The 27,514-nt window shown below is 40.2% G+C and overlaps 1 protein-coding gene across 1 annotated transcript in view; it reads right to left on the reverse strand.

The window, feature by feature from the left end:
* Positions 1–27,514, reverse strand: part of LOC139569899 (ankyrin-3-like) — a 195,762-nt gene that overhangs the window by 13,415 nt on the left and 154,833 nt on the right. Inside the window, exon 17 of the mRNA XM_071391224.1 lies at positions 17,590–17,688. Coding sequence (XP_071247325.1) covers positions 17,590–17,688 — 99 coding nt within the window. The remainder of the gene's footprint in view (positions 1–17,589; positions 17,689–27,514) is intronic.

Below are 27,514 nucleotides of genomic sequence, written 5' to 3' on the forward strand. Positions count from 1 at the left end.
AGGTAATATACAGTCATCTATCATCCAGGTAATATACAGTCATATATCATCCAGGTAATATACAGTCATCTATCATCCAGGTAATATATCATCCAGGTAATATACAGTCATCTATCATCCAGGTAATATATCATCCAGGTAATATATCATCCAGGTAATATACAGTCATATATCATCCAGGTAATATACAGTCATCTATCATCCAGGTAATATATCATCCAGGTAATATACAGTCATCTATCATCCAGGTAATATACATTCATCTATCATCCAGGTAATATACAGTCATCTATCATCCAGGTAATATATCATCCAGGTAATATACAGTCATCTATCATCCAGGTAATATACAGTCATATATCATCCAGGTAATATACAGTCATCTATCATCCAGGTAATATATCATCCAGGTAATATACAGTCATCTATCATCCAGGTAATATATCATGCAGGTAATATACAGTCATCTATCATCCAGGTAATATATCATCCAGGTAATATACAGTCATCTATCATCCAGGTAATATACAGTCATATATCATCCAGGTAATATACAGTCATCTATCATCCAGGTAATATATCATCCAGGTAATATACAGTCATCTATCATCCAGGTAATATATCATCCAGGTAATATACAGTCATCTATCATCCAGGTAATATACAGTCATCTATCATCCAGGTAATATACAGTCATCTATCATCCAGGTAATATACAGTCATCTATCATCCAGGTAATATACAGTCATATATCATCCAGGTAATATACAGTCATCTATCATCCAGGTAATATATCATCCAGGTAATATACAGTCATATATCATCCAGGTAATATACAGTCATCTATCATCCAGGTAATATACAGTCATCTATCATCCAGGTAATATACAGTCATCTATCATCCAGGTAATATACAGTCATCTATCATCCAGGTAATATACAGTCATCTATCATCCAGGTAATATATCATCCAGGTAATATACAGTCATATATCATCCAGGTAATATACAGTCATCTATCATCCAGGTAATATACAGTCATATATCATCCAGGTAATATACAGTCATCTATCATCCAGGTAATATACAGTCATCTATCATCCAGGTAATATATCATCCAGGTAATATACAGTCATCTATCATCCAGGTAATATATCATCCAGGTAATATACAGTCATCTATCATCCAGGTAATATATCATCCAGGTAATATACAGTCATCTATCATCCAGGTAATATACAGTCATATATCATCCAGGTAATATACAGTCATCTATCATCCAGGTAATATATCATCCAGGTAATATACAGTCATCTATCATCCAGGTAATATATCATCCAGGTAATATATCATCCAGGTAATATACAGTCATATATCATCCAGGTAATATACAGTCATCTATCATCCAGGTAATATATCATCCAGGTAATATACAGTCATCTATCATCCAGGTAATATATCATCCAGGTAATATATTATCCAGGTAATATACAGTCATATATCATCCAGGTAATATACAGTCATCTATCATCCAGGTAATATATCATCCAGGTAATATACAGTAATCTATCATCCAGGTAATATACAGTCATATATCATCCAGGTAATATACAGTCATCTATCATCCAGGTAATATACAGTCATATATCATCCAGGTAATATACAGTCATCTATCATCCAGGTAATATATCATCCAGGTAATATACAGTCATATATCATCCAGGTAATATACAGTCATCTATCATCCAGGTAATATACAGTCATATATCATCCAGGTAATATACAGTCATCTATCATCCAGGTAATATACAGTCATATATCATCCAGGTAATATATTATCCAGGTAATATACAGTCATCTATCATCCAGGTAATATACAGTCATCTATCATCCAGGTAATATATCATCCAGGTAATATACAGTCATATATCATCCAGGTAATATACAGTCATCTATCATCCAGGTAATATACAGTCATATATCATCCAGGTAATATACAGTCATCTATCATCCAGGTAATATACAGTCATCTATCATCCAGGTAATATATCATCCAGGTAATATACAGTCATCTATCATCCAGGTAATATATCATCCAGGTAATATACAGTCATCTATCATCCAGGTAATATATCATCCAGGTAATATACAGTCATCTATCATCCAGGTAATATACAGTCATATATCATCAGGTAATATACAGTCATCTATCATCCAGGTAATATATCATCCAGGTAATATACAGTCATCTATCATCCAGGTAATATATCATCCAGGTAATATATCATCCAGGTAATATACAGTCATATATCATCCAGGTAATATACAGTCATCTATCATCCAGGTAATATATCATCCAGGTAATATACAGTCATCTATCATCCAGGTAATATATCATCCAGGTAATATATTATCCAGGTAATATACAGTCATATATCATCCAGGTAATATACAGTCATCTATCATCCAGGTAATATATCATCCAGGTAATATACAGTAATCTATCATCCAGGTAATATACAGTCATATATCATCCAGGTAATATACAGTCATCTATCATCCAGGTAATATACAGTCATATATCATCCAGGTAATATACAGTCATCTATCATCCAGGTAATATATCATCCAGGTAATATACAGTCATATATCATCCAGGTAATATACAGTCATCTATCATCCAGGTAATATACAGTCATATATCATCCAGGTAATATACAGTCATCTATCATCCAGGTAATATACAGTCATCTATCATCCAGGTAATATATCATCCAGGTAATATACAGTCATCTATCATCCAGGTAATATACAGTCATATATCATCCAGGTAATATACAGTCATCTATCATCCAGGTAATATATCATCCAGGTAATATACAGTCATCTATCATCCAGGTAATATATCATCCAGGTAATATACAGTCATCTATCATCCAGGTAATATATCATCCAGGTAATATACAGTCATCTATCATCCAGGTAATATACAGTCATATATCATCCAGGTAATATACAGTCATCTATCATCCAGGTAATATATCATCCAGGTAATATACAGTCATCTATCATCCAGGTAATATATCATCCAGGTAATATATCATCCAGGTAATATACAGTCATATATCATCCAGGTAATATACAGTCATCTATCATCCAGGTAATATATCATCCAGGTAATATACAGTCATCTATCATCCAGGTAATATACAGTCATCTATCATCCAGGTAATATACAGTCATCTATCATCCAGGTAATATATCATCCAGGTAATATACAGTCATCTATCATCCAGGTAATATACAGTCATATATCATCCAGGTAATATACAGTCATCTATCATCCAGGTAATATATCATCCAGGTAATATACAGTCATCTATCATCCAGGTAATATATCATGCAGGTAATATACAGTCATCTATCATCCAGGTAATATATCATCCAGGTAATATACAGTCATCTATCATCCAGGTAATATACAGTCATATATCATCCAGGTAATATACAGTCATCTATCATCCAGGTAATATATCATCCAGGTAATATACAGTCATCTATCATCCAGGTAATATATCATCCAGGTAATATACAGTCATCTATCATCCAGGTAATATACAGTCATCTATCATCCAGGTAATATACAGTCATCTATCATCCAGGTAATATACAGTCATCTATCATCCAGGTAATATACAGTCATATATCATCCAGGTAATATACAGTCATCTATCATCCAGGTAATATATCATCCAGGTAATATACAGTCATATATCATCCAGGTAATATACAGTCATCTATCATCCAGGTAATATACAGTCATATATCATCCAGGTAATATACAGTCATCTATCATCCAGGTAATATACAGTCATCTATCATCCAGGTAATATATCATCCAGGTAATATACAGTCATCTATCATCCAGGTAATATACAGTCATATATCATCCAGGTAATATACAGTCATCTATCATCCAGGTAATATATCATCCAGGTAATATACAGTCATCTATCATCCAGGTAATATATCATCCAGGTAATATACAGTCATCTATCATCCAGGTAATATATCATCCAGGTAATATACAGTCATCTATCATCCAGGTAATATACAGTCATCTATCATCCAGGTAATATATCATCCAGGTAATATACAGTCATATATCATCCAGGTAATATACAGTCATCTATCATCCAGGTAATATATCATCCAGGTAATATACAGTCATCTATCATCCAGGTAATATACAGTCATCTATCATCCAGGTAATATACAGTCATCTATCATCCAGGTAATATATCATCCAGGTAATATACAGTCATCTATCATCCAGGTAATATACAGTCATATATCATCCAGGTAATATACAGTCATCTATCATCCAGGTAATATATCATCCAGGTAATATACAGTCATCTATCATCCAGGTAATATATCATCCAGGTAATATACAGTCATCTATCATCCAGGTAATATATCATCCAGGTAATATACAGTCATCTATCATCCAGGTAATATACAGTCATCTATCATCCAGGTAATATACAGTCATCTATCATCCAGGTAATATATCATCCAGGTAATATACAGTCATCTATCATCCAGGTAATATATCATCCAGGTAATATATCATCCAGGTAATATACAGTCATATATCATCCAGGTAATATACAGTCATCTATCATCCAGGTAATATATCATCCAGGTAATATACAGTCATCTATCATCCAGGTAATATACAGTCATCTATCATCCAGGTAATATACAGTCATCTATCATCCAGGTAATATACAGTCATCTATCATCCAGGTAATATACAGTCATCTATCATCCAGGAAATATACAGTCATCTATCATCCAGGTAATATATCATCCAGGTAATATACAGTCATCTATCATCCAGGTAATATACAGTCATATATCATCCAGGTAATATATCATCCAGGTAATATACAGTCATCTATCATCCAGGTAATATATCATCCAGGTAATATATCATCCAGGTAATATACAGTCATCTATCATCCAGGTAATATACAGTCATCTATCATCCAGGTAATATATCATCCAGGTAATATACAGTCATCTATCATCCAGGTAATATACAGTCATATATCATCCAGGTAATATACAGTCATCTATCATCCAGGTAATATATCATCCAGGTAATATACAGTCATCTATCATCCAGGTAATATACAGTCATATATCATCCAGGTAATATATCATCCAGGTAATATACAGTCATCTATCATCCAGGTAATATACAGTCATCTATCATCCAGGTAATATATCATCCAGGTAATATACAGTCATCTATCATCCAGGTAATATACAGTCATATATCATCCAGGTAATATATCATCCAGGTAATATACAGTCATCTATCATCCAGGTAATATATCATCCAGGTAATATATCATCCAGGTAATATACAGTCATCTATCATCCAGGTAATATACAGTCATCTATCATCCAGGTAATATATCATCCAGGTAATATACAGTCATCTATCATCCAGGTAATATACAGTCATCTATCATCCAGGTAATATACAGTCATCTATCATCCAGGTAATATATCATCCAGGTAATATACAGTCATCTATCATCCAGGTAATATACAGTCATATATCATCCAGGTAATATACAGTCATCTATCATCCAGGTAATATATCATCCAGGTAATATACAGTCATCTATCATCCAGGTAATATATCATCCAGGTAATATACAGTCATCTATCATCCAGGTAATATATCATCCAGGTAATATACAGTCATCTATCATCCAGGTAATATACAGTCATATATCATCCAGGTAATATACAGTCATCTATCATCCAGGTAATATATCATCCAGGTAATATACAGTCATCTATCATCCAGGTAATATATCATCCAGGTAATATATCATCCAGGTAATATACAGTCATATATCATCCAGGTAATATACAGTCATCTATCATCCAGGTAATATATCATCCAGGTAATATACAGTCATCTATCATCCAGGTAATATACAGTCATATATCATCCAGGTAATATACAGTCATCTATCATCCAGGTAATATACAGTCATATATCATCCAGGTAATATACAGTCATCTATCATCCAGGTAATATATCATCCAGGTAATATACAGTCATATATCATCCAGGTAATATACAGTCATCTATCATCCAGGTAATATACAGTCATATATCATCCAGGTAATATACAGTCATCTATCATCCAGGTAATATACAGTCATCTATCATCCAGGTAATATATCATCCAGGTAATATACAGTCATCTATCATCCAGGTAATATACAGTCATATATCATCCAGGTAATATACAGTCATCTATCATCCAGGTAATATACAGTCATATATCATCCAGGTAATATACAGTCATCTATCATCCAGGTAATATATCATCCAGGTAATATACAGTCATCTATCATCCAGGTAATATATCATCCAGGTAATATATCATCCAGGTAATATACAGTCATATATCATCCAGGTAATATACAGTCATCTATCATCCAGGTAATATATCATCCAGGTAATATACAGTCATCTATCATCCAGGTAATATACAGTCATATATCATCCAGGTAATATACAGTCATCTATCATCCAGGTAATATACAGTCATATATCATCCAGGTAATATACAGTCATCTATCATCCAGGTAATATATCATCCAGGTAATATACAGTCATATATCATCCAGGTAATATACAGTCATCTATCATCCAGGTAATATACAGTCATATATCATCCAGGTAATATACAGTCATCTATCATCCAGGTAATATACAGTCATCTATCATCCAGGTAATATATCATCCAGGTAATATACAGTCATCTATCATCCAGGTAATATACAGTCATATATCATCCAGGTAATATACAGTCATCTATCATCCAGGTAATATATCATCCAGGTAATATACAGTCATCTATCATCCAGGTAATATATCATCCAGGTAATATACAGTCATCTATCATCCAGGTAATATATCATCCAGGTAATATACAGTCATCTATCATCCAGGTAATATACAGTCATATATCATCCAGGTAATATACAGTCATCTATCATCCAGGTAATATATCATCCAGGTAATATACAGTCATCTATAATCCAGGTAATATATCATCCAGGTAATATATCATCCAGGTAATATACAGTCATATATCATCCAGGTAATATACAGTCATCTATCATCCAGGTAATATATCATCCAGGTAATATATCATCCAGGTAATATACAGTCATCTATCATCCAGGTAATATACAGTCATCTATCATCCAGGTAATATACAGTCATCTATCATCCAGGTAATATATCATCCAGGTAATATACAGTCATCTATCATCCAGGTAATATACAGTCATATATCATCCAGGTAATATACAGTCATCTATCATCCAGGTAATATATCATCCAGGTAATATACAGTCATCTATCATCCAGGTAATATATCATGCAGGTAATATACAGTCATCTATCATCCAGGTAATATATCATCCAGGTAATATACAGTCATCTATCATCCAGGTAATATACAGTCATATATCATCCAGGTAATATACAGTCATCTATCATCCAGGTAATATATCATCCAGGTAATATACAGTCATCTATCATCCAGGTAATATATCATCCAGGTAATATACAGTCATATATCATCCAGGTAATATACAGTCATCTATCATCCAGGTAATATATCATCCAGGTAATATACAGTCATCTATCATCCAGGTAATATACAGTCATCTATCATCCAGGTAATATGCAGTCATCTATCATCCAGGTAATATACAGTCATCTATCATCCAGGTAATATACAGTCATATATCATCCAGGTAATATACAGTCATCTATCATCCAGGTAATATATCATCCAGGTAATATACAGTCATATATCATCCAGGTAATATACAGTCATCTATCATCCAGGTAATATACAGTCATATATCATCCAGGTAATATACAGTCATCTATCATCCAGGTAATATACAGTCATCTATCATCCAGGTAATATATCATCCAGGTAATATACAGTCATCTATCATCCAGGTAATATACAGTCATATATCATCCAGGTAATATACAGTCATCTATCATCCAGGTAATATATCATCCAGGTAATATACAGTCATCTATCATCCAGGTAATATATCATCCAGGTAATATATCATCCAGGTAATATACAGTCATCTATCATCCAGGTAATATATCATCCAGGTAATATACAGTCATCTATCATCCAGGTAATATACAGTCATCTATCATCCAGGTAATATATCATCCAGGTAATATATCATCCAGGTAATATACAGTCATCTATCATCCAGGTAATATATCATCCAGGTAATATACAGTCATATATCATCCAGGTAATATATCATCCAGGTAATATACAGGCATCTATCATCCAGGTAATATACAGTCATCTATCATCCAGGTCATATACAGTCATCTATCATCCAGGTAATATATCATCCAGGTAATATACAGGCATCTATCATCCAGGTAATATACAGTCATCTATCATCCAGGTAATATACAGTCATCTATCATCCAGGTAATATATCATCCAGGTAATATACAGTCATATATCATCCAGGTAATATACAGTCATCTATCATCCAGGTAATATATCATCCAGGTAATATACAGGCATCTATCATCCAGGTAATATACAGTCATCTATCATCCAGGTAATATACAGTCATCTATCATCCAGGTAATATATCATCCAGGTAATATACAGGCATCTATCATCCAGGTAATATACAGTCATATATCATCCAGGTAATATACAGTCATCTATCATCCAGGTAATATACAGTCATCTATCATCCAGGTAATATACAGTCATATATCATCCAGGTAATATACAGTCATCTATCATCCAGGTAATATATCATCCAGGTAATATACAGTCATATATCATCCAGGTAATATACAGTCATCTATCATCCAGGTAATATACAGTCATATATCATCCAGGTAATATACAGTCATCTATCATCCAGGTAATATACAGTCATCTATCATCCAGGTAATATATCATCCAGGTAATATACAGTCATCTATCATCCAGGTAATATACAGTCATATATCATCCAGGTAATATACAGTCATCTATCATCCAGGTAATATATCATCCAGGTAATATACAGTCATCTATCATCCAGGTAATATATCATCCAGGTAATATATCATCCAGGTAATATACAGTCATCTATCATCCAGGTAATATATCATCCAGGTAATATACAGTCATCTATCATCCAGTTAATATATCATCCAGGTAATATACAGTCATCTATCATCCAGGTAATATACAGTCATCTATCATCCAGGTAATATACAGTCATCTATCATCCAGGTAATATATCATCCAGGTAATATACAGTCATCTATCATCCAGGTAATATACAGTCATCTATCATCCAGGTAATATACAGTCATCTATCATCCAGGTAATATACAGTCATCTATCATCCAGGTAATATATCATCCAGGTAATATACAGTCATCTATCATCCAGGTAATATATCATCCAGGTAATATACAGTCATATATCATCCAGGTAATATACAGTCATCTATCATCCAGGTAATATATCATCCAGGTAATATACAGTCATATATCATCCAGGTAATATACAGTCATCTATCATCCAGGTAATATACAGTCATCTATCATCCAGGTAATATACAGTCATCTATCATCCAGGTAATATACAGTCATATATCATCCAGGTAATATACAGTCATCTATCATCCAGGTAATATACAGTCATATATCATCCAGGTAATATACAGTCATCTATCATCCAGGTAATATATCATCCAGGTAATATACAGTCATATATCATCCAGGTAATATACAGTCATCTATCATCCAGGTAATATACAGTCATATATCATCCAGGTAATATACAGTCATCTATCATCCAGGTAATATACAGTCATCTATCATCCAGGTAATATATCATCCAGGTAATATACAGTCATTTATCATCCAGGTAATATACAGTCATATATCATCCATGTAATATACAGTAATCTATCATCCAGGTAATATATCATCCAGGTAATATACAGTCATCTATCATCCAGGTAATATATCATCCAGGTAATATATCATCCAGGTAATATACAGTCATCTATCATCCAGGTAATATATCATCCAGGTAATATACAGTCATCTATCATCCAGGTAATATACAGTCATCTATCATCCAGGTAATATATCATCCAGGTAATATACAGGCATCTATCATCCAGGTAATATACAGTCATCTATCATCCAGGTAATATACAGTCATCTATCATCCAGGTAATATACAGTCATATATCATCCAGGTAATATACAGTCATCTATCATCCAGGTAATATACAGTCATCTATCATCCAGGTAATATACAGTCATATATCATCCAGGTAATATACAGTCATCTATCATCCAGGTAATATATCATCCAGGTAATATACAGTCATATATCATCCAGGTAATATACAGTCATCTATCATCCAGGTAATATACAGTCATATATCATCCAGGTAATATAGAGTCATCTATCATCCAGGTAATATACAGTCATCTATCATCCAGGTAATATATCATGCAGGTAATATACAGTCATCTATCATCCAGGTAATATATCATCCAGGTAATATATCATCCAGGTAATATACAGTCATCTATCATCCAGGTAATATATCATCCAGGTAATATACAGTCATCTATCATCCAATTAATATATCATCCAGGTAATATACAGTCATATATCATCCAGGTAATATACAGTCATCTATCATCCAGGTAATATATCATCCAGGTAATATACAGTCATATATCATCCAGGTAATATACAGTCATCTATCATCCAGGTAATATACAGTCATCTATCATCCAGGTAATATACAGTCATCTATCATCCAGGTAATATACAGTCATCTATCATCCAGGTAATATACAGTCATCTATCATCCAGGTAATATACAGTCATATATCATCCAGGTAATATACAGTCATCTATCATCCAGGTAATATATCATCCAGGTAATATACAGTCATATATCATCCAGGTAATATACAGTCATCTATCATCCAGGTAATATACAGTCATATATCATCCAGGTAATATACAGTCATCTATCATCCAGGTAATATATCATCCAGGTAATATACAGTCATCTATCATCCAGGTAATATACAGTCATATATCATCCAGGTAATATACAGTAATCTATCATCCAGGTAATATATCATCCAGGTAATATACAGTCATCTATCATCCAGGTAATATATCATCCAGGTAATATATCATCCAGGTAATATACAGTCATCTATCATCCAGGTAATATATCATCCAGGTAATATACAGTCATCTATCATCCAGGTAATATACAGTCATCTATCATCCAGGTAATATACAGTCATCTATCATCCAGGTAATATATCATCCAGGTAATATATCATCCAGGTAATATACAGTCATCTATCATCCAGGTAATATACAGTCATCTATCATCCAGGTAATATATCATCCAGGTAATATATCATCCAGGTAATATACAGTCATCTATCATCCAGGTAATATATCATCCAGGTAATATACAGTCATATATCATCCAGGTAATATATCATCCAGGTAATATACAGGCATCTATCATCCAGGTAATATACAGTCATCTATCATCCAGGTAATATACAGTCATCTATCATCCAGGTAATGTATCATCCAGGTAATATACAGGCATCTATCATCCAGGTAATATATCATCCAGGTAATATACAGGCATCTATTATCCAGGTAATATACAGTCATCTATCATCCAGGTAATATACAGTCATCTATCATCCAGGTAATATATCATCCAGGTAATATACAGTCATCTATCATCCAGGTAATATTCAGTCATCTATCATCCAGGTAATATACAGTCATCTATCATCCAGGTAATATACAGTCATCTATCATCCAGGTAATATACAGTCATCTATCATCCAGGTAATATACAGTCATCTATCATCCAGGTAATATACAGTCATATATCATCCAGGTAATATACAGTAATCTATCATCCAGGTAATATATCATCCAGGTAATATACAGTCATCTATCATCCAGGTAATATATCATCCAGGTAATATATCATCCAGGTAATATACAGTCATCTATCATCCAGGTAATATATCATCCAGGTAATATACAGTCATCTATCATCCAGGTAATATATCATCCAGGTAATATATAGTCATATATCATCCAGGTAATATTCAGTCATCTATCATCCAGGTAATATACAGGCATCTATCATCCAGGTAATATACAGTCATCTATCATCCAGGTAATATATCATCCAGGTAATATACAGTCATCTATCATCCAGGTAATATATCATCCAGGTAATATACAGTCATCTATCATCCAGGTAATATATCATCCAGGTAATATACAGTCATCTATCATCCAGGTAATATACAGTCATCTATCATCCAGGTAATATACAGTCATATATCATCCAGGTAATATACAGTCATCTATCATCCAGGTAATATATCATCCAGGTAATATACAGTCATCTATCATCCAGGTAATATACAGTCATCTATCATCCAGGTAATATACAGTCATATATCATCCAGGTAATATACAGTCATCTATCATCCAGGTAATATATCATCCAGGTAAAATACAGTCATCTATCATCCAGGTAATATACAGTCATCTATCATCCAGGTAATATACAGTCATCTATCATCCAGGTAAAATACAGTCATCTATCATCCAGGTAATATACAGTCATCTATCATCCAGGTAATATACAGTCATCTATCATCCAGGTAATATATCATCCAGGTAATATACAGTCATCTATCATCCAGGTAATATACAGTCATATATCATCCAGGTAATATACAGTCATATATCATCCAGGTAATATACAGTCATCTATCATCCAGGTAATATATCATCCAGGTAATATACAGTCATCTATCATCCAGGTAATATACAGTCATCTATCATCCAGGTAATATACCATCCAGGTAATATACAGTCATATATCATCCAGGTAATATACAGTCATCTATCATCCAGGTAATATATCATCCAGGTAATATACAGTCATCTATCATCCAGGTAATATACAGTCATATATCATCCAGGTAATATATCATCCAGGTAATATACAGTCATATATCATCCAGGTAATATACAGTCATATATCATCCAGGTAATATACAGTCATCTATCATCCAGGTAATATATCATCCAGGTAATATACAGTCATCTATCATCCAGGTAATATACAGTCATCTATCATCCAGGTAATATATCATCCAGGTAATATATCATCCAGGTAATATACAGTCATCTATCATCCAGGTAATATACAGTCATCTATCATCCAGGTAATATACAGTCATCTATCATCCAGGTAATATACAGTCATCTATCATCCAGGTAATATATCATCCAGGTAATATATCATCCAGGTAATATACAGTCATCTATCATCCAGGTAATATACAGTCATCTATCATCCAGGTAATATATCATCCAGGTAATATACAGTCATCTATCATCCAGGTAATATATCATCCAGGTAATATACAGTCATCTATCATCCAGGTAATATACAGTCATCTATCATCCAGGTAATATACAGTCATCTATCATCCAGGTAATATATCATCCAGGTAATATACAGTCATCTATCATCCAGGTAATATATCATCCAGGTAATATACAGTCATCTATCATCCAGGTAATATACAGTCATCTATCATCCAGGTAATATACAGTCATCTATCATCCAGGTAATATATCATCCAGGTAATATACAGTCATCTATCATCCAGGTAATATATCATCCAGGTAATATATCATCCAGGTAATATACAGTCATCTATCATCCAGGTAATATATCATCCAGGTAATATACAGTCATCTATCATCCAGGTAATATACAGTCATCTATCATCCAGGTAATATACAGTCATCTATCATCCAGGTAATATATCATCCAGGTAATATATCATCCAGGTAATATACAGTCATCTATCATCCAGGTAATATACAGTCATCTATCATCCAGGTAATATATCATCCAGGTAATATATCATCCAGGTAATATACAGTCATCTATCATCCAGGTAATATATCATCCAGGTAATATACAGTCATATATCATCCAGGTAATATACAGTCATATATCATCCAGGTAATATACAGTCATCTATCATCCAGGTAATATATCATCCAGGTAATATACAGTCATCTATCATCCAGGTAATATACAGTCATCTATCATCCAGGTAATATATCATCCAGGTAATATATCATCCAGGTAATATACAGTCATCTATCATCCAGGTAATATACAGTCATCTATCATCCAGGTAATATACAGTCATCTATCATCCAGGTAATATACAGTCATCTATCATCCAGGTAATATATCATCCAGGTAATATACAGTCATCTATCATCCAGGTAATATACAGTCATCTATCATCCAGGTAATATATCATCCAGGTAATATACAGTCATCTATCATCCAGGTAATATATCATCCAGGTAATATACAGTCATCTATCATCCAGGTAATATACAGTCATCTATCATCCAGGTAATATACAGTCATCTATCATCCAGGTAATATATCATCCAGGTAATATACAGTCATCTATCATCCAGGTAATATATCATCCAGGTAATATACAGTCATCTATCATCCAGGTAATATACAGTCATCTATCATCCAGGTAATATACAGTCATCTATCATCCAGGTAATATATCATCCAGGTAATATACAGTCATCTATCATCCAGGTAATATATCATCCAGGTAATATATCATCCAGGTAATATACAGTCATCTATCATCCAGGTAATATATCATCCAGGTAATATACAGTCATCTATCATCCAGGTAATATACAGTCATCTATCATCCAGGTAATATACAGTCATCTATCATCCAGGTAATATATCATCCAGGTAATATATCATCCAGGTAATATACAGTCATCTATCATCCAGGTAATATACAGTCATCTATCATCCAGGTAATATATCATCCAGGTAATATATCATCCAGGTAATATACAGTCATCTATCATCCAGGTAATATATCATCCAGGTAATATACAGTCATATATCATCCAGGTAATATATCATCCAGGTAATATACAGGCATCTATCATCCAGGTAATATACAGTCATCTATCATCCAGGTAATATACAGTCATCTATCATCCAGGTAATGTATCATCCAGGTAATATACAGGCATCTATCATCCAGGTAATATATCATCCAGGTAATATACAGGCATCTATCATCCAGGTAATATACAGTCATCTATCATCCAGGTAATATACAGTCATCTATCATCCAGGTAATATATCATCCAGGTAATATACAGTCATCTATCATCCAGGTAATATTCAGTCATCTATCATCCAGGTAATATACAGTCATCTATCATCCAGGTAATATACAGTCATCTATCATCCAGGTAATATACAGTCATCTATCATCCAGGTAATATACAGTCATCTATCATCCAGGTAATATACAGTCATATATCATCCAGGTAATATACAGTAATCTATCATCCAGGTAATATATCATCCAGGTAATATACAGTCATCTATCATCCAGGTAATATATCATCCAGGTAATATATCATCCAGGTAATATACAGTCATCTATCATCCAGGTAATATATCATCCAGGTAATATACAGTCATCTATCATCCAGGTAATATATCATCCAGGTAATATACAGTCATATATCATCCAGGTAATATTCAGTCATCTATCATCCAGGTAATATACAGGCATCTATCATCCAGGTAATATACAGTCATCTATCATCCAGGTAATATATCATCCAGGTAATATACAGTCATCTATCATCCAGGTAATATATCATCCAGGTAATATACAGTCATCTATCATCCAGGTAATATATCATCCAGGTAATATACAGTCATCTATCATCCAGGTAATATACAGTCATCTATCATCCAGGTAATATACAGTCATATATCATCCAGGTAATATACAGTCATCTATCATCCAGGTAATATATCATCCAGGTAATATACAGTCATCTATCATCCAGGTAATATACAGTCATCTATCATCCAGGTAATATACAGTCATATATCATCCAGGTAATATACAGTCATCTATCATCCAGGTAATATATCATCCAGGTAAAATACAGTCATCTATCATCCAGGTAATATACAGTCATCTATCATCCAGGTAATATACAGTCATCTATCATCCAGGTAAAATACAGTCATCTATCATCCAGGTAATATACAGTCATCTATCATCCAGGTAATATACAGTCATCTATCATCCAGGTAATATATCATCCAGGTAATATACAGTCATCTATCATCCAGGTAATATACAGTCATATATCATCCAGGTAATATACAGTCATATATCATCCAGGTAATATACAGTCATCTATCATCCAGGTAATATATCATCCAGGTAATATACAGTCATCTATCATCCAGGTAATATACAGTCATCTATCATCCAGGTAATATACCATCCAGGTAATATACAGTCATATATCATCCAGGTAATATACAGTCATCTATCATCCAGGTAATATATCATCCAGGTAATATACAGTCATCTATCATCCAGGTAATATACAGTCATATATCATCCAGGTAATATATCATCCAGGTAATATACAGTCATATATCATCCAGGTAATATACAGTCATATATCATCCAGGTAATATACAGTCATCTATCATCCAGGTAATATATCATCCAGGTAATATACAGTCATCTATCATCCAGGTAATATACAGTCATCTATCATCCAGGTAATATATCATCCAGGTAATATATCATCCAGGTAATATACAGTCATCTATCATCCAGGTAATATACAGTCATCTATCATCCAGGTAATATACAGTCATCTATCATCCAGGTAATATACAGTCATCTATCATCCAGGTAATATATCATCCAGGTAATATATCATCCAGGTAATATACAGTCATCTATCATCCAGGTAATATACAGTCATCTATCATCCAGGTAATATATCATCCAGGTAATATACAGTCATCTATCATCCAGGTAATATATCATCCAGGTAATATACAGTCATCTATCATCCAGGTAATATACAGTCATCTATCATCCAGGTAATATACAGTCATCTATCATCCAGGTAATATATCATCCAGGTAATATACAGTCATCTATCATCCAGGTAATATACAGTCATCTATCATCCAGGTAATGATGAAACATCTGTTGATTTTTTATTTTATTTAACATTTATTTAACTAGGCAAGTCAGTTAAGAACAAATAATTATTTACAATGATGACCTACCCCGGCCTCCCCTAACCCGGATGACGCTGGGCCAGTTGTGCGCCGCCCTATGGGACTCCCGGCTGGGAGCCCATCATGTGCCTTTGTGCAAGCCATTTAACCCTATTGATCCTGTAAGTGGCTCTGGATAAGAGCGTCTGCTAAATGGCGTAAATGTGGAGCTGGTACCTACCTTGGCAGCAGCGTGCGGTGAAGCTCCCTGGTCCAGCAGCAGCAGAGCCACTTTCTGGTTATCATAGTGAGCAGCTACATGTAGAGGAGTTAGACCGCTCTACAGAAACACAACGGCATACACAGCTGCATTAGTGATGGACTGAAACTGGAGGCACTTAGCACAACACAGTGGAAGGACGACAAACTGGAGGCACTTAGCACAACACAGTGGAAGGACGACAAACTGGAGGCACTTAGCACAACACAGTGGAAGGACGACAAACTGGAGGCACTTAGCACAACACAGTGGAAGGACGACAAACTGGAGGCACTTAGCACAACACAGTGGAAGGACGACAAACTGGAGGCACTTAGCACAACACAGTGGAAGGACGACAAACTGGAGGCACTTAGCACAACACAGTGGAAGGACGACAAACTGGAGGCACTTAGCACAACACAGTGGAAGGACGACAAACTGGAGGCACTTAGCACAACACAGTGGAAGGACGACAAACTGGAGGCACTTAGCACAACACAGTGGAAGGACGACAAACTGGAGGCACTTAGCACAACACAGTGGAAGGACGACAAACTGGAGGCACTTAGCACAACACAGTGGAAGGACGACAAACTGGAGGCACTTAGCACAACACAGTGGAAGGACGACAAACTGGAGCCACTTAGCACAACACAGTGGAAGGACGACAAACTGGAGGCACTTAGCACAACACAGTGGAAGGACGACAAACTGGAGGCACTTAGCACAACACAGTGGAAGGACGACAAACTGGAGGCACTTAGCACAACACAGTGGAAGGACGACAAACTGGAGGCACTTAGCACAACACAGTGGAAGGACGACAAACTGGAGGCACTTAGCACAACACAGTGGAAGGACGACAAACTGGGATCTTAAGTGGTTGAAAGATAAATCAGTTAGACGATTCCAATACTGTGTTTGTCCGTTGAATGTTAGATTGATCAGTGTTTCAGCATCATAACAGGGGCTCTCTAGAGCAGGGGGGTCAAACACATGGTGGGGTTAGGGGTCAAACACATGGTGGGGTTAGGGTTAGAGTTAGGGGTCAAACACATGGTGGGGTTAGGGTTAGGGGTCAAACACATGGTGGGGTTAGGGTTAGGGGTCAAACACATGGTGGGGTTAGGGGTCAAACACATGGTGGGGTTAGGGTTAGGGTTAGGGGTCAAACACATGGTGGGGTTAGGGTTAGGGTTAGGGGTCAAACACATGGTGGGGTTAGGGGTCAAACACATGGTGGGGTTAGGGTTAGGGGTCAAACACATGGTGGGGTTAGGGTTAGGGGTCAAACACATGGTGGGGTTAGGGTTAGGGGTCAAACACATGGTGGGGTTAGGGGTCAAACACATGGTGGGGTTAGGGGTCAAACACATGGTGGGGTTAGGGTTACGGGTCAAACACATGGTGGGGTTAGGGGTCAAACACATGGTGGGGTTAGGGGTCAAACACATGGTGGGGTTAGGGTTAGGGTTAGGGGTCAAACACATGGTGGGGTTAGGGTTAGGGGTCAAACACATGGTGGGGTTAGGGGTCAAACACATGGTGGGGTTAGGGTTAGGGGTCAAACACATGATGGGGTTAGGGTTAGGTGGGAGGACCACACAACATATCACCGTGTGACTCCAAGCCGGAGTCATAGTGGGAGGACCACACAACATATCACCGTGTGACTCCAAGCCAGAGTCGTAGTGGGAGGACCACACAACATATCACCTTGTGACTCCAAGCCGGAGTCGTAGTGGGAGGACCACACAACATATCACCGTGTGACTCCAAGCCAGAGTCGTAGTGGGAGGACCACACAACATATCACCTTGTGACTCCAAGCCAGAGTCGTAGTGGGAGGACCACACAACATATCACCTTGTGACTCCAAGCCGGAGTCGTAGTGGGAGGACCACACAACATATCACCGTGTGACTCCAAGCCAGAGTCGTAGTGGGAGGACCACACAACATATCACCGTGTGACTCCAAGCCGGAGTCGTAGTGGGAGGACCACACAACATATCACCGTGTGACTCCAAGCCAGAGTCGTAGTGGGAGGACCACACAACATATCACCGTGTGACTCCAAGCCGGAGTCGTAGTGGGAGGACCACACAACATATCACCGTGTGACTCCAAGCCGGAGTCGTAGTGGGAGGACCACACAACATATCACCATGTGACTCCAAGCCGGAGTCGTAGTGGGAGGACCACACAACATATCACCGTGTGACTCCAAGCCAGAGTCGTAGTGGGAGGACCACACAACATATCACCGTGTGACTCCAAGCCAGAGTCGTAGTGGGAGGACCACACAACATATCACCGTGTGACTCCAAGCCAGAGTCGTAGTGGGAGGACCACACAACATATCATCGCTCCAAGCTGGAGTCGTAGTAGGAGGACCACACAACATATCACCGTGTGACTCCAAGCCAGAGTCGTAGTGGGAGGACCACACAACATATCACCGTGTGACTCCAAGCCGGAGTCGTAGTGGGAGGACCACACAACATATCACCGTGTGACTCCAAGCCGGAGTCGTAGTGGGAGGACCACACAACATATCACCTTGTGACTCCAAGCCGGAGTCGTAGTGGGAGGACCACACAACATATCACCGTGTGACTCCAAGCCAGAGTCGTAGTGGGAGGACCACACAACATATCACCTTGTGACTCCAAGCCGGAGTCGTAGTGGGAGGACCACACAACATATCACCGTGTGACTCCAAGCCAGAGTCGTAGTGGGAGGACCACACAACATATCACCATGTGACTCCAAGCCAGAGTCGTAGTGGGAGGACCACACAACATATCACCGTGTGACTCCAAGCCAGAGTCGTAGTGGGAGGACCACACAACATATCACCTTGTGACTCCAAGCCGGAGTCGTAGTGGGAGGACCACACAACATATCACCGTGTGACTCCAAGCCAGAGTCGTAGTGGGAGGACCACACAACATATCACCGTGTGACTCCAAGCAAGAGTCGTAGTGGGAGGACCACACAACATATCACCGTGTGACTCCAAGCCGGAGTCGTAGTGGGAGGACCACACAACATATCACCGTGTGACTCCAAGCCGGAGTCGTAGTGGGAGGACCACACAACATATCACCGTGTGACTCCAAGCCGGAGTCGTAGTGGGAGGACCACACAACATATCACCGTGTGACTCCAAGCCGGAGTCGTAGTGGGAGGACCACACAACATATCACCGTGTGACTCCAAGCCGGAGTCGTAGTAGGAGGACCACACAACATATCACCTTGTGACTCCAAGCCGGAGTCGTAGTAGGAGGACCACACAACATATCACCGTGTGACTCCAAGCCAGAGTCGTAGTGGGAGGACCACACAACATATCACCTTGTGACTCCAAGCCAGAGTCGTAGTGGGAGGACCACACAACATATCACCTTGTGACTCCAAGCCAGAGTCGTAGTAGGAGGACCACACAACATATCATCGTGTGACTCCAAGCCGGAGTCGTAGTGGGAGGACCACACAACATATCACCGTGTGACTCCAAGCCAGAGTCGTAGTGGGAGGACCACACAACATATCACCGTGTGACTCCAAGCCAGAGTCGTAGTGGGAGGACCACACAACATATCACCGTGTGACTCCAAGCCGGAGTCGTAGTGGGAGGACCACACAACATATCACCATGTGACTCCAAGCCAGAGTCGTAGTAGGAGGACCACACAACATATCATCGTGTGACTCCAAGCCGGAGTCGTAGTGGGAGGACCACACAACATATCACCGTGTGACTCCAAGCCAGAGTCGTAGTGGGAGGACCACACAACATATCACCATGTGACTCCAAGCCAGAGTCGTAGTAGGAGGACCACACAACATATCATCGTGTGACTCCAAGCCGGAGTCGTAGTGGGAGGACCACACAACATATCACCGTGTGACTCCAAGCCGGAGTCGTAGTGGGAGGACCACACAACATATCACCTTGTGACTCCAAGCCGGAGTCGTAGTGGGAGGACCACACAACATATCACCGTGTGACTCCAAGCCAGAGTCGTAGTAGGAGGACCACACAACATATCACCGTGTGACTCCAAGCCAGAGTTGTAGTGGGAGGACCACACAACATATCACCGTGTGACTCCAAGCCAGAGTCGTAGTGGGAGGACCACACAACATATCATCGTGTGACTCCAAGCCAGAGTCGTAGTGGGAGGACCACACAACATATCACCTTGTGACTCCAAGCCGGAGTCGTAGTGGGAGGACCACACAACATATCACCGTGTGACTCCAAGCCAGAGTCGTAGTGGGAGGACCACACAACATATCACCTTGTGACTCCAAGCCGGAGTCGTAGTGGGAGGACCACACAACATATCACCATGTGACTCCAAGCCGGAGTCGTAGTGGGAGGACCACACAACATATCACCTTGTGACTCCAAGCCGGAGTCGTAGTGGGAGGACCACACAACATATCACCGTGTGACTCCAAGCCAGAGTCGTAGTGGGAGGACCACACAACATATCACCGTGTGACTCCAAGCCGGAGTCGTAGTGGGAGGACCACACAACATATCACCGTGTGACTCCAAGCCGGAGTCGTAGTGGGAGGACCAAACAACATATCACCATGTGACTCCAAGCCGGAGTCGTAGTGGGAGGACCACACAACATATCACCATGTGACTCCAAGCCGGAGTCGTAGTGGGAGGACCACACAACATATCACCGTGTGACTCCAAGCCGGAGTCGTAGTGGGAGGACCACACAACATATCACCGTGTGACTCCAAGCCAGAGTCGTAGTGGGAGGACCACACAACATATCACCGTGTGACTCCAAGCCAGAGTCGTAGTGGGAGGACCACACAACATATCACCTTGTGACTCCAAGCCAGAGTCGTAGTGGGAGGACCACACAACATATCACCATGTGACTCCAAGCCAGAGTCGTAGTGGGAGGACCACACAACATATCACCTTGTGACTCCAAGCCGGAGTCGTAGTGGGAGGACCACACAACATATCACCGTGTGACTCCAAGCCAGAGTCGTAGTGGGAGGACCACACAACATATCACTGTGTGACTCCAAGCCAGAGTCGTAGTGGGAGGACCACACAACATATCACCGTGTGACTCCAAGCCGGAGTCGTAGTGGGAGGACCACACAACATATCACCGTGTGACTCCAAGCCAGAGTCGTAGTGGGAGGACCACACAACATATCATCGCTCCAAGCTGGAGTCGTAGTAGGAGGACCACACAACATATCACCGTGTGACTCCAAGCCAGAGTCGTAGTGGGAGGACCACACAACATATCACCGTGTGACTCCAAGCCGGAGTCGTAGTGGGAGGACCACACAACATATCACCGTGTGACTCCAAGCCGGAGTCGTAGTGGGAGGACCACACAACATAACACCTTGTGACTCCAAGCCGGAGTCGTAGTGGGAGGACCACACAACATATCACCGTGTGACTCCAAGCCAGAGTCGTAGTGGGAGGACCACACAACATATCACCTTGTGACTCCAAGCCGGCGTCGTAGTGGGAGGACCACACAACATATCACCGTGTGACTCCAAGCCAGAGTCGTAGTGGGAGGACCACACAACATATCACCATGTGACTCGAAGCCAGAGTCGTAGTGGGAGGACCACACAACATATCACCGTGTGACTCCAAGCCAGAGTCGTAGTGGGAGGACCACACAACATATCACCTTGTGACTCCAAGCCGGAGTCGTAGTGGGAGGACCACACAACATATCACCGTGTGACTCCAAGCCAGAGTCGTAGTGGGAGGACCACACAACATATCACCGTGTGACTCCAAGCAAGAGTCGTAGTGGGAGGACCACACAACATATCACCGTGTGACTCCAAGCCGGAGTCGTAGTGGGAGGACCACACAACATATCACCGTGTGACTCCAAGCCGGAGTCGTAGTGGGAGGACCACACAACATATCACCGTGTGACTCCAAGCCGGAGTCGTAGTGGGAGGACCACACAACATATCACCGTGTGACTCCAAGCCGGAGTCGTAGTGGGAGGACCACACAACATATCACCATGTGACTCCAAGCCGGAGTCGTAGTAGGAGGACCACACAACATATCACCTTGTGACTCCAAGCCGGAGTCGTAGTAGGAGGACCACACAACATATCACCGTGTGACTCCAAGCCAGAGTCGTAGTGGGAGGACCACACAACATATCACCTTGTGACTCCAAGCCAGAGTCGTAGTGGGAGGACCACACAACATATCACCTTGTGACTCCAAGCCAGAGTCGTAGTAGGAGGACCACACAACATATCATCGTGTGACTCCAAGCCGGAGTCGTAGTGGGAGGACCACACAACATATCACCGTGTGACTCCAAGCCAGAGTCGTAGTGGGAGGACCACACAACATATCACCGTGTGACTCCAAGCCAGAGTCGTAGTGGGAGGACCACACAACATATCACCGTGTGACTCCAAGCCGGAGTCGTAGTGGGAGGACCACACAACATATCACCATGTGACTCCAAGCCAGAGTCGTAGTAGGAGGACCACACAACATATCATCGTGTGACTCCAAGCCGGAGTCGTAGTGGGAGGACCACACAACATATCACCGTGTGACTCCAAGCCAGAGTCGTAGTGGGAGGACCACACAACATATCACCATGTGACTCCAAGCCAGAGTCGTAGTAGGAGGACCACACAACATATCATCGTGTGACTCCAAGCCGGAGTCGTAGTGGGAGGACCACACAACATATCACCGTGTGACTCCAAGCCGGAGTCGTAGTGGGAGGACCACACAACATATCACCTTGTGACTCCAAGCCGGAGTCGTAGTGGGAGGACCACACAACATATCACCGTGTGACTCCAAGCCAGAGTCGTAGTAGGAGGACCACACAACATATCACCGTGTGACTCCAAGCCAGAGTTGTAGTGGGAGGACCACACAACATATCACCGTGTGACTCCAAGCCAGAGTCGTAGTGGGAGGACCACACAACATATCATCGTGTGACTCCAAGCCAGAGTCGTAGTGGGAGGACCACACAACATATCACCTTGTGACTCCAAGCCGGAGTCGTAGTGGGAGGACCACACAACATATCACCGTGTGACTCCAAGCCAGAGTCGTAGTGGGAGGACCACACAACATATCACCTTGTGACTCCAAGCCGGAGTCGTAGTGGGAGGACCACACAACATATCACCATGTGACTCCAAGCCGGAGTCGTAGTGGGAGGACCACACAACATATCACCTTGTGACTCCAAGCCGGAGTCGTAGTGGGAGGACCACACAACATATCACCGTGTGACTCCAAGCCAGAGTCGTAGTGGGAGGACCACACAACATATCACCGTGTGACTCCAAGCCGGAGTCGTAGTGGGAGGACCACACAACATATCACCGTGTGACTCCAAGCCGGAGTCGTAGTGGGAGGACCACACAACATATCACCATGTGACTCCAAGCCGGAGTCGTAGTGGGAGGACCACACAACATATCACCGTGTGACTCCAAGCCGGAGTCGTAGTGGGAGGACCACACAACATATCACCGTGTGACTCCAAGCCAGAGTCGTAGTGGGAGGACCACACAACATATCACCGTGTGACTCCAAGCCAGAGTCGTAGTGGGAGGACCACACAACATATCACCTTGTGACTCCAAGCCAGAGTCGTAGTGGGAGGACCACACAACATATCACCATGTGACTCCAAGCCAGAGTCGTAGTGGGAGGACCACACAACATATCACCTTGTGACTCCAAGCCGGAGTCGTAGTGGGAGGACCACACAACATATCACCGTGTGACTCCAAGCCAGAGTCGTAGTGGGAGGACCACACAACATATCACTGTGTGACTCCAAGCCAGAGTCGTAGTGGGAGGACCACACAACATATCACCGTGTGACTCCAAGCCGGAGTCGTAGTGGGAGGACCACACCGTGTGACTCCAAGCCAGAGTCGTAGTGGGAGGACCACACAACATATCACCTTGTGACTCCAAGCCAGAGTCGTAGTGGGAGGACCACACAACATATCACCGTGTGACTCCAAGCCAGAGTCGTAGTGGGAGGACCACACAACATATCACCTTGTGACTCCAAGCCGGAGTCGTAGTGGGAGGACCACACAACATATCACCTTGTGACTCCCACGTTTCCTTCCATATGATGGTTATTTAATCAATATTTGCACATAAAAGGCGTTTTCAACAGCCATTACTCAAATAATACATTTTACCGACAAATGATCTGTTTCCATCAGGCCTGTCGTGCCATTGTTTTATCTGACATGTACTTTACTTTAATAAAAAGGTTGGATGGAAACCTGGTTAGTAGCACTGCTAGAATAATGACCTGTAGTTACAGTATAATGAACCAATAGGAGAATAACTCATATGACATCAGGGAGAACTATCTGTGCTGTATGTCATAAAGGGCTACGTTACTATCAGTGGGATGTACTACTGACGACCAGGCTAACTCAAGAGACGCTAACGGAGTCGGTGCAGCCAGCTGGTTTCTTCATGCATCGCGCCGACAGAAACAAACATCTTTCTGGTAAGAAGAGGGGCGGGGGGGTATGCCTTATGATTAACGAGACGTGGTGTGATCATCATAACAACACACAGGAACTCAAGTCATTCTGTTCACCTGATCTAGAACTCCTCACAATCAAATGTCGACCGCATTATCTACCAAGGGAATTCTCTTCCATCATAATCACAGCCGTATATATTCCCCCCCAAGCAGACACATCGATGGCCCTGAACGAACTTTATCTGACTCTTTGTAAACTGGAAACCACACACCCTGAGGCTGCATTCATCGTAGCTGGGGATTTTAACAAGGCTAATCTAAAAACAAAACTCCCTAAATTCTATCAGCATATCGATTGTGCTACCAGGGCTGGAAAAACCCTAGATCATTGTTATATTAATTTCCGCGACGCATATAAGGCCCTCCCCCGCCCCCCTTTCGGAAAAGCTGACCACGACTCCATTTTGTTGATTCCAGCCTACAAACAGAAACTAAAACAACAAGCTCCCGCGCTCAGGTCTGTTCAACGCTGGTCCGACCAATCTGATTCCACGCTTCAAGACTGCTTCGATCACGCGGATTGGAATATGATCCGCATTGCGTCCAACAACAATATTGACGAATATGCTGATTCGGTGAGCGAGTTCATTAGGAAGTGCATTGACGATGTCGTACCCACAGCAACGATTAAAACATTCCCAAACCAGAAACCGTGGATTGACGGCAGCATTCGCGTGAAACTGAAAGCGCGAACCACTGCTTTTAACCAGGGCAAGGTGACCGGAAGCATGACCGAATACAAACAGTGTAGCTATTCTCTCCGCAAGGCAATCAAACAGGCTAAGTCCCAGTACAGAGACAAAATCAAGTCGCAATTCAACAGCTCAGACACAAGAGGTATGTGGCAGGGTCTACAGTCAATCACGGATTACAAAAAGAAAACCAGCCCCGTCGCGGACCAGGATGTCTTGCTCCCAGACAGGCTAAACAACTTTTTTGCCCGCTTTGAGGACAATACAGTGCCACTGACACGGCCCCCTACCAAAACCTGCGGGCTCTCCTTCACTGCAGCCGAGGTGAGTAAAACATTTAAACGTGTTAACCCTCGCAAGGCTGCAGGCCCAGACGGCATTCCCAGCCGCGTCCTCAGAGCATGCGCAGACCAGCTGGCTGGTGTGTTTACGGACATATTCAATCAATCCTTATCCCAGTCTGCTGTTCCCACATGCTTCAAGAGGGCCACCATTGTTCCTGTTCCCAAGAAAGCTAAGGTAACTGAGCTAAACGACTACCGCCCCGTAGCACTCACTTCCGTCATCATGAAGTGCTTTGAGAGACTAGTCAAGGACCATATCACCTC

Source organism: Salvelinus alpinus, chromosome 3 (genome assembly GCF_045679555.1).
Source record: "Salvelinus alpinus chromosome 3, SLU_Salpinus.1, whole genome shotgun sequence".
Lineage (NCBI taxonomy): Eukaryota > Metazoa > Chordata > Actinopteri > Salmoniformes > Salmonidae > Salvelinus > Salvelinus alpinus.